Source organism: Coturnix japonica, chromosome 28 (assembly GCF_001577835.2).
Source record: "Coturnix japonica isolate 7356 chromosome 28, Coturnix japonica 2.1, whole genome shotgun sequence".
NCBI lineage: Eukaryota > Metazoa > Chordata > Aves > Galliformes > Phasianidae > Coturnix > Coturnix japonica.
In genome coordinates, this window is record NC_029543.1 from 2,305,602 (window position 1) to 2,315,256 (window position 9,655).

The 9,655-nt window shown below is 57.4% G+C and overlaps 2 protein-coding genes across 5 annotated transcripts; both read left to right on the forward strand.

The window, feature by feature from the left end:
* Positions 1 to 126: 126 nt before the first annotated feature.
* SLC39A3 (solute carrier family 39 member 3) lies at positions 127 to 5,405 on the forward strand. 4 transcript variants are annotated; one of them, XM_015886348.2, is made up of 4 exons: positions 127 to 217; positions 1,336 to 1,404; positions 2,594 to 2,867; positions 3,363 to 5,405. In XM_015886348.2, exons 3-4 carry the CDS (start codon positions 2,661 to 2,663, stop codon positions 4,095 to 4,097), a joined length of 942 nt encoding a protein of 313 aa, XP_015741834.1. In that variant the 5' UTR covers positions 127 to 217; positions 1,336 to 1,404; positions 2,594 to 2,660; the 3' UTR covers positions 4,098 to 5,405. The 4 variants fall into 4 exon arrangements, with proteins under 4 accessions (XP_015741834.1, XP_015741836.1, XP_015741835.1 ...); XM_015886350.2 differs by lacking the exon at positions 1,336 to 1,404 and having other exon boundaries at positions 154 to 217; XM_015886349.2 differs by lacking the exon at positions 127 to 217 and having other exon boundaries at positions 1,016 to 1,404.
* Positions 5,406 to 7,566: 2,161 nt separating this feature from the next.
* On the forward strand, positions 7,567 to 9,649 carry DIRAS1 (DIRAS family GTPase 1). Its single transcript, XM_015886383.2, has 2 exons — positions 7,567 to 7,815; positions 8,998 to 9,649. Exon 2 carries the CDS (start codon positions 9,010 to 9,012, stop codon positions 9,562 to 9,564), a length of 555 nt encoding a protein of 184 aa, XP_015741869.1. The 5' UTR covers positions 7,567 to 7,815; positions 8,998 to 9,009; the 3' UTR covers positions 9,565 to 9,649.
* The last annotated feature ends 6 nt before the right edge of the window (positions 9,650 to 9,655 follow it).

Consider the following 9,655-nt stretch of genomic DNA (forward strand, 5'->3'; position numbering starts at 1 on the left):
ACGGAGCAACCCGGAACCTTTCATCGCGCTGCGTGTTTCCGGCGGACTCCATTCTGCTGCACACCCCCCTAACGGGGAGTGGGCGGGCTGATTGATGTCTACCTCAGCCAATGGGAGCTTGTGATTATCATCTCAGCCAATAGGAGTGCGCCGCACGCCTGAGGGGGCGGGCGCTGCGCGGGGGCAGGCAGGACGGGGCGCAGGAGGGGAACGGAGAGTGAGTGGGGGGCGTTGGGGATGGGGGGGGATGGGAGGGAACGGGGGTCGGTCCTGAAGGGGTCGGAGCCGGCCCTGAGGGGGATGGGACGGTCCGAGGGGGGTCTCTATTGAGGTAGCAGCGAGTTGAGGGCTGTTAGTGGGGAACTGGGGGTGAGGGGGGGCTGTGGTGGGGATTGAGGCCTGTGGGGGGTTATGGGATATGTGGGGGGTTATGGGATATATGGGGGGATTTGGGGTCAATGTTGTGGGATTTGGGGTCAATGTTGTGGGATTTGGGGTCAATGTTGTGGGATACGAGGTCTCTGTGGGGGGATGTGGGGTCTGTGGGGGGTTATGGGGCCTCTGTGGTGGGATATGGGCCCTCTGTGGGGGGATATGGGCTCTGTGGGGGGTTATGGGGCCTCTGTGGGGGGTTATGGGGCCTCTGTGGTGGGATATGGGGCCTCTATGGGGGGATATGGGGTCTCTATGGGGGGATATGGGGTCTCTATGGTGGGATATGGGGCCTCTGTGGGGGGATATGGGGCCTCTGTGGGGGTATATGGGGCCTATGGGGGGATATGGGGTCTCTGTGGTGGGATTTGGGGTCTCTGTAGTGGCATATGGGGCCTCTGTAGGGGGTTACGAGGTCTCTGTGGGGGGATATGGGGCCTCTGTAGGGGGTTACGAGGTCTCTGTGGGGGGATATGGGGTCTGTGGTGGGTTATGGGGCCTCTGTGGTGGGTTATGGGGCCTCTGTGGTGGGTTATGGGGCCTCTGTGGTGGGTTATGGGGCCTCTGTGGGGGGTTATGGGGCCTCTGTGGTGGGATATGGGGCCTCTGTGCTGGGTTATGGGACCTGTAGTGGGACATGGGGCCTGTGGGGCTGCCCTACAGTTGAGGGGGGAGGCTCAAGCTGTGGCCCTGTGCACGGGGCCGTGGGACACCCCATTCCGCCCCCACCTCCCCAGGGTTGTCCATACAGACCCCATCACAGCCCCCTGCTCCCCCTCCTGGGCTCCCTGTGTGCTCTCTGCAGGCTTTGGGGGCATTCAGAGCAGGGACTGGAGGCCCGGCCTGTCTCCCCTGCCCACTAAAGCCACGCAGTGCCTATCCCACATTCATTCTTTGTTACAGAGGTTTCTGTGCTGCCAATATATCCAGGTGTCAGAGGCATCAACTGCTGCGGGCTGAGAAGAGCAGGAGGTATTTCCAGCCCTTGTTCACTAAGCTGCTTTCCTCAGAGGTCACAGGGCACATAGGGCTGCTCCAGTGCTGCCATCAGCATTGAGGCTCTTTGCTGGGGCTGGGTTAAATACAAATGTCTCAGATGCTGGAACACCCTCAGTGCTCTTTGCTCCTATCCCAGGAGCTGCCTGGTACCTTCACACCCAGAGCAACGAGCTCTTCTCTGTACAATCCCAATGCGTTGTCACTAACATTGGATTCAAGACTTGAGAAGCCCGGTGTGACAACATGCCATCGCTATGCAAGGTTATCCCCTTGTTCTGTTGATGCTGAAACCGCAGTGTGTGCATTGCAAAGGCAGCCTGGCTTGTTGGCTGTGTCAGCAATGTACTGACAGGCACTGGAGGGCCCAGAGGCAGCATCTCTGCCCATCAGCAGCAGTGACAGCCTCAGCCCTCCTGTCAGGATGTGCCCAGCTGGGTTCATAGGGTGAGTCCATCAGTGTCATCTGCTGCTGCTGATGGACATCACTTCGCACAGACACCCAGCTGAGAGCCAGCCCTGCTGCAGCCAAACTGCTGTGACCTCTCTTTGCTCCTGTGTAGGCAGAGCTTGAACTTGAAAAGAAGGTTTTAAACTCCCTCATCACTCAGAGCATCCATCAATCCCAACTTACTTGATCACACAATCACCATGTACAGCAGCCTGCTACACAGGAGGGGTTGTAGTGATTCATCCCATCAGCCCTCAGGGGAGGTTTTACCCACAGGAATCTTTGGTTTTGAAATTAATCTGATGGTCCAATAGGCAGCTATCCAATTATTTTACCTATTTTACCCCCCAAAGCCCCACGTGGGTGTTGAAATGGGATCTTGAACTCCATTCCTCAATGAAACCGAGAGCTGCCAGCTCAAGCCTTTACTCATTCCTTGTGGTTAAAAGCAATTACTCGATCCTTTGAGCCCAGGTGGATCTTATTGCAAGACTGAGTGGTTTTAAACCTCCACCAACTGAGGCTGTGCCTGTTCTGTGCAGCCCAGTTTGGCTCTCACAAGGTTTTGGAGTTCCTGCTTTTGCTGCAGTTCAGTTCTATGTGGTCTCCTCCAGAGCAAAGGCAGAGCTGAGGTCAATCCTACACAGGTTGGGGTGCAGGGTGCTCTTCTACACACTAAATACACAGGAAATCTCTTCTCTCTCCTGTCCACAGCTACAACCTTTCCCTGTGCTTTCCCTTGCTGATGTGCCCGCTCTGAGAGCTGCTGCAGGGCAGCACCATGAAGATCGTGGCTGCCAAAGTGCTGTGTCTGCTGGGCATCTGCATCCTGATGCTGGCCGGCTCCCTCCTCCCCGTCAAAATCATCCAGGCAGATTATGAGAAGGCTCATCGCTCCAAGAAGGTCATCACCCTCTGCAATTCCTTTGGAGGAGGGGTCTTCCTGGCCACCTGCTTCAATGCCCTGCTGCCTGCTGTGAGAGGAAAGGTAACCACTTATGAGCCCTATGGGGAACTCAGCTAACCTCCTCCTCTATGGACATAGAGGTGTAGGGTCTGTCTCTAACCAGAGTGACCCAGTAAGCCCCCAAACCCCATTCAGTTGGTTGGAAAACTAGACTTGTTTGGTGCAGGAGGAGGCTGAGCATCACCTGTGGCATTAGGCTCAAACTCCTGACCCCAAGCCCGTGTTTAAAACTCTCTTTCATATGGCCACTGTGCTCTGTGAGGCTGATAGGTTCCCTGTCTCACACTGAGGTCTGAATGTAAGGGCTTTAAAGCAGCCTGGACCACTTTAATCTCCCTCTGGAGCTGTTGTGAGCACAGCAGGAACGTTTCACTTACAGAGCCAAGCTTCCCCCTGTATTGGCTATTAGAGGCTAAAGGAGTCTTGTAGGAAGCCCTGTGAGGTTCCTGATGATGCTGTATGTGCCTGCAGAGGGCAAAAGGCAACTGAGCCCCCTGGTTGTGTGCTTTATTCCAGCTTGATGAAGTCCTTAAGCAGGGAAACGTGACCACGGACTACCCGGTGGCTGAGACCATCATGATGCTTGGCTTCTTCATGACAGTGTTTGTGGAGCAGCTGGTTTTGACCTTCCAAAAGGAAAAACCCTCCTTTATTGACTTAGAAACCTTCAACGCCGGTTCTGATGTCGGGAGCGACTCTGAATATGAAAGTCCTTTCATTGCACCATCAAGGGGGAACACTCTGTATGCTGAGCACAGCAGACACTCCCACAGCTTAAACATCCACGAGCTGTCCCGTTCCAGCCCCCTGCGCCTGGTCAGCCTTGTGTTTGCTTTATGCACTCACTCCATCTTTGAGGGCCTGGCCCTGGGCTTGCAGGAGGAAGGAGGCAGAGTGTTGAGCTTGTTCCTGGGTGTCGCCATCCACGAGACTCTGGTGGCCGTGGCGTTGGGCATCAGCATGACCAAGGCCTCTCTGCCACTGAAGGATGCTGCCAAGCTGGCGGTGACGGTGAGCCTGATGATCCCATTGGGCATCAGCATCGGGATGGGGATCGAGAGCACGCAGAGCCCAGCTGGCAACATTACTTCTCTGCTCCTTCAAGGCGTCGCGGGGGGCACTTTCTTATTCATCACCTTCTTTGAGATCCTGGCCAAGGAGCTGGAGGAGAAGAGCAATCGTCTGCTGAAGGTTCTCTTCCTGTTGCTGGGCTACGCGGCGCTGGCTGGGCTGGTTTTCCTTAAGTGGTGAGGTGGGAAGCAAAGCTCATCTCCTCCCCCATACAGCCACCCCCAATGGGGGGATAGCGGAGCTCAGCAGCAAAGCCAGACATCACAGACATCACAGCCTGCTGCTATCACAGCACTGACCCAAAGGAGAACGTCTGCGTGCTCAGAGTTAATGAAGGACGTGCAGTGCCCCAATGGAGGTGCTGTAAGGTCCTGTCCCAGCAGCTCAGCACGCATCTCATTCCCTATGGGTCTCCTCCCCACCCCCCTGCGCTGTGTTTGGCTGCAGGTTCTTCCCTTGGTGCTCAGGGCTTTGAGGAGGTGAGAAGCTGAGAGAGAAGCTCAGGCAGAGGCAGGTGCGCTGGCGGATGGCACAGCTGCACTAAGCTGCTTTTGTTAGCTTAGTTTTGAGTAAAACCTGGCTGTAAGAGCTGCCAAAAATACCATCCCTTCTGGGGCTGCTGCTGCAGCACCGAGCTCCATTTTAACCCACAAATGGAGCTTTCCTTGCTCAGTGATTAATGAAGGAACAAGGCCGGGCTGTACCATCCCTCCCCACTTCAACCACATCTTGTGCATTCCCAATAGCAAAACCTCAGCTCTGCATTCACATCCAGCTTGAAAACCCTCCCAAGGTTGCACCCCTGCAGCCCCAGGGTCCATTGTATCACAAGAGATGGGTGGCAGTGATGATATTTCAGGTCAAACACCCACATTGGAGCCGCAGCAGTGAGGTGGGCTCTGCATATACTGGGCCCTACTGATGCTCTCCAGGTTTATATCGCTGGTGCTTTCAGCCACATCCCTTCCCCAAGGCTTTATGAGCTGTAGGGTAAAGCCAAAGCAGTTTTGTTGCATCCCCAGGGCTCAGCACATCACGGTCCCTTGTGACCCACACTGTGTTCACCCTCCTGTTCCCAATGCAAATGCTTTCCTAAGGGCTGTGCATTCATCTTCTATGCCCATCAGTTATGCAGCAGCTCCCCCCAGGGCAAAGCAGAGCTCCTGGATGTGCTGAGATGGAATTATAACGACACAGAGAAAGCAGAGCCGTGCTGCAATGAGCTGAGCAGCAAGAGGGATGGGGAGGAGAGCGCCAGGCAGCATCTTGGAGCAGCGGTTGGCACAGCTGCAGCATATGGAGGCTGATGAGGATCATCATCCAACAGGGCCAGGCAGCTCGGTGTTTTAATTGCTGCCGTGCACTAAAGTCAATTAATCTTGCTTGGAAAAAAAACTGGAGTGGCAAAAAAAAGGGAGGAGGGGAGCTTTATTTGAGGCCTGAGCTGGCACAGATCAGCAGGGCCTGATGAGAATCTGTTTGTCTCCATGCAGTGGATCCACGTGTGTTATTTTACCCCCCAATCAGGGCTGTGTTTGGGTATTTCCCCACTCAGATGGCTATGGGGTGTTGGGGGTCCCTGGGGTGCTTTGCATTGGGGGCTGATACTCTGATATATGAGGATCCCTGTATTGCTTTGTATTAAGGGCTGATGCTCTGATATATGGGGGTGCTGGGGGTCCATGGGGTGCTTTGCATTGGGGGCTGATACTCTGACATATGGGGGTCTCCGTAGTGCTTTGCACTGGGGGCTGGTGCTCTGATATATGGGGGTCCCTGGGGTGCTTTGCATTGAGAGCTGATGCTCTGGTCTATGGGGGTCCCCATGGTGCTTTACATTGAGGGCTGATGCTCTGATATATGGGGGTGCTGGGGGTCCCCGTGTTGCTTTGCATTGGGAGCTGATGCTCTGGTCTATGGGGGTCCATGGGGTGCTTTGCATTGGGGGCTGATACTCTGATATATGGGGGTCCCTGTGGTGCTTTACATTGAGGGCTGATGCTCTGATATATGGGGTGTTGGGGGGTCCCCGTGTTGCTTTGCATTGAGGGCTGATGCTCTGGTCTGTGGGGTCCCCTGTGTTGCTTTGCATTGGGGGCTGATACTCTGATATATGGGGGTCCCTGGGGTGCTTTCCATTAAGGGCTGATGCTCTTATATATGGGGGTGCTGGGGGTCCATGGGGTGCTTTGCATTGGGGGCTGATACTCTGATATATGGGGATCCCTGTATTGCTTTTCATTAAGGGCTGATGCTCTTATATATGGGGGTGCTGGGGGTCCCTGTGTTGCTTTGCATTAAGGGCTGATACTCAGATATATGGGGGTCCCCGGGGTGCTTTGCATTGAGACCTGATATTCAGATATATGGGGGTCCCCGGGGTGCTTTGCATTGAGACCTGATATTCAGATATATGGGGGTCCCCATAGTGCTTTGCATTGGGGGCTGATGCTCTGATATATGGGGCTGTTGGAGGGTCCCCGTATTGCTTTGCAGTAAGGGCTGATGCTCTGATATATGGGGGTGCTGGGGGTCCATGGGGTGCTTTGCATTGAGGGCTGATACTCAGATATATGGGGGTCCCCATGGTGCTTTGCACTGGGGGCTGATGCTCTTATATATGGGAGTCCCCAGGGTGCTTTGCATTAAGGGCTGATACTCAGATATATGGGGGTCCCTGTGTTGCTTTGCATTGGGGGCTGATACTCTGGTCTATGGGGGTCCCCATATTGCTTTGTATTGAGACCTGATACTCAGATATATGGGGGTCCCCATAGTGCTTTGCATTGGGGGCTGATGCTCTGATATATGGGGCTGTTGGAGGGTCCCTGTATTGCTTTGCAGTAAGGGCTGATGCTCTGATATATGGGGGTCCCTGGGGTGCTTTGTACTGGGGGCTGATACTCTGGTCTATGGGGGTCCCCATGGTGCTTTGCATTGAGACCTGATATTCAGATATATGGGGGTCCCCGTGTTGCTTTGCATTGAGGCTGATGCTCTGATCTATGTGCTGGGGAAGGACGAAGCCCTTCCAACGAGTCCCCGCTCTGTGCTGTGTATGTTCCTGGGAAGCCCCCGCAGCGCCCGGCATCGCGGGGAGCTGCCGATGAATGAACGGAGGAGGAGCCGCAATCCAAACGACGAGGGGGAACTCATTCATCCCCTGCAACGAGCGGCACCCGAACGGCTCATTGCGCTGCGGGGGGGGCACGGGAGGGGAAGGAAAGGGATGGGGGGGGCTGTAAGTGCCGTCAGCTCGTCCCCAACGCACCCAAAGGGGCTTTGCCTTCAGCCCTGCGCTGCTGTGCGGGTGCTGCCGTGGTTGTCCCTATTAATAGCAGCGTTAATTGCGGCTGATTTGGAGGGAGAATGGAGCTCTACGGTTCTGTGCCGGTGTCAAAGCGTGGTCCGATACCCTCGAATGGGCCGCAGCGGTTCCGAAGCTCAGCCCCCCCCCCCGAGCATCCCTCTATGTCCATCTATTTACCCCCCAGCCCCGTAGCGGTGCGTCCCCGTCTCCGTATGGGACTCGTGTCCCATCCAACCCCCGTCTGTCCGTCTGTCCGTCCGTCCCCTCCGGTTCCTCCGCCGCTCGGGGCTGGACCGGGGGGTCCGTTGTCCCCCACGGGTGGGGCGGGCGCGGCGGGCGGGGCCGGCGGTGGGGCGGGATCGGTTCTGCGGCGGCCGCACCGCACCGAGCTGAGCCCCGCAGAGCCGCGCCGGCCCCGCATCGCAACGGGCACAACCGCGTCGGCCTCAACGCTTCGAAGCCAGAACCGAACCGAACCGGACGGATTGTAATTGTCGGATCGGGATCGGACCGAACCCAGCCGGGCCGGGCCATGCGCTGACGCCGCGGTGCAGCCCGCAGCCAAGGGCGGATCCCGGGCAGCACACGGTGAGGCGGCGGCACCGCAATGCGACCGAGCGGGGGGGAGCGGGGCCGGGGGCGGCGGGGGGGACCCCGGGTAAAGGCGGGGGAGCATCGGGACCGACCCGCCCTGCCCCCATCCCGTCTCCCCCCCCCCCCAGCCCCGCATGTTTGTGTCCCCCCCCCCCTTTACATTGATGGTGTGGGCTCAAGCGCCATCCTCAGCGCATGTCGGGGCTGCACGGGGCTCTGCAGCACCCATGGGTGCTATGGAGGGTCCCCTCCTGCCCCTTGGCGCTGTGTGGCTGTAGGGATGTGGTCCTCAGCCCCATCGCCAGTGGGTGGCACAGGGTGATGCTGCTCTGCCACCACGGCCTGTGCTCCATCCCTGTGCAGCTCCAACGCCTCCAGATGCTTTGGGGGTGTTCACCCCCCCTGTGCCATAGAACCAAACCTGTGGGCACTGAGACCATGGTGATGGGGTCTATGTGCATCCCATCTACTCACCAGGCAATACAGTGGGGCAGTGGGTGCCCATGAGACCCCACAAAGGGGCTGCAGCCCCCCATGTGCACATGAGAGTGCCAGGAGTGGGGCAGAGCTGACCCCAAAGCAGCACCGGGTGCCATCCCTGTGTACCCACTCACCACCTTTAGGGTGGCACTGCCATGGCACGGCCCCAAGCTCTGAGTTGGGGGGCAGAGATGTGTGGGGACACCTCATAGGGACCCATTTATGCCATGAGCCCCCAACTGTGTGACACCATCCATAGGGCAGAGCGGTGGCACAGCGCAGCGCTGAGCTGGGAGCATGAAATGGCCCCTCCTTACTCAGCACATCCATCTCCATAGCACAGCCATAGGGCTGTGGGTACCATCAGCCCCACACCGGACCAAGGGCTGCCCCATTGTGCCTCTCCCATTGCTGGGGGTGTCAGTGTGACCCCCCCCCCGTGTTGGTGCTGCTCCATCCACAGCTGCTGTGCTGTTGGCTGTAGCTCAGCCATATGGCTGCAGCACTGGGGGGGGGGGGTAAAAATAGCAAAGGGTGGGCAGCTCACAACCTGAAGGGCAACACAAGGGTGATGGAGGGGGGGGGGGGCTCGCTTTGGGACCCCCATGTTGCATGTAGTGTGAGCATAGGGCTGATATTGGGGGTCCATCCTGCAGCCCCCTCTATGATGTGACCCCTGTGTTCTGTCCTTGGCAGCGCTGGGCCACGATGCCGGAGCAGAGCAACGATTATCGCGTGGTGGTGTTCGGTGCCGGAGGTGTCGGGAAGAGCTCGTTAGTGCTACGCTTCGTCAAGGGGACCTTCCGAGACACCTACATCCCCACCATCGAGGACACTTACAGGCAGGTGATCAGCTGCGACAAGAGCGTCTGCACGCTGCAAATCACCGACACCACCGGCAGCCATCAGTTCCCAGCCATGCAACGTCTGTCCATCTCCAAAGGCCATGCCTTCATCCTGGTGTTCTCCGTCACCAGCAAACAATCCTTGGAGGAGCTGAGGCCCATCTACCAGCAGATCGTGCAGATCAAAGGCAGCGTGGAGAGCATCCCCATCATGTTGGTGGGCAACAAGTGCGACGAGACCCAGCGGGAGGTGGAGAGCAGGGAAGGGGAGGCCGTGGCCAAGGAATGGAAATGCGCCTTCATGGAAACCTCGGCCAAGATGAACTACAACGTGAAGGAGCTTTTCCAAGAGCTGCTCAACCTGGAGAAGAGAAGGAACGTCAGCCTGACCATCGATGGGAAGCGCTCCAGCAAGTAGAGCCCCGGACTGGCCCGTACCCCCCTGCACCCCCCCTCACCCCCCGGCACCGGGGCTGTCCCTGTGTGCTCCCTGTGTGTGCGGGGGGGCT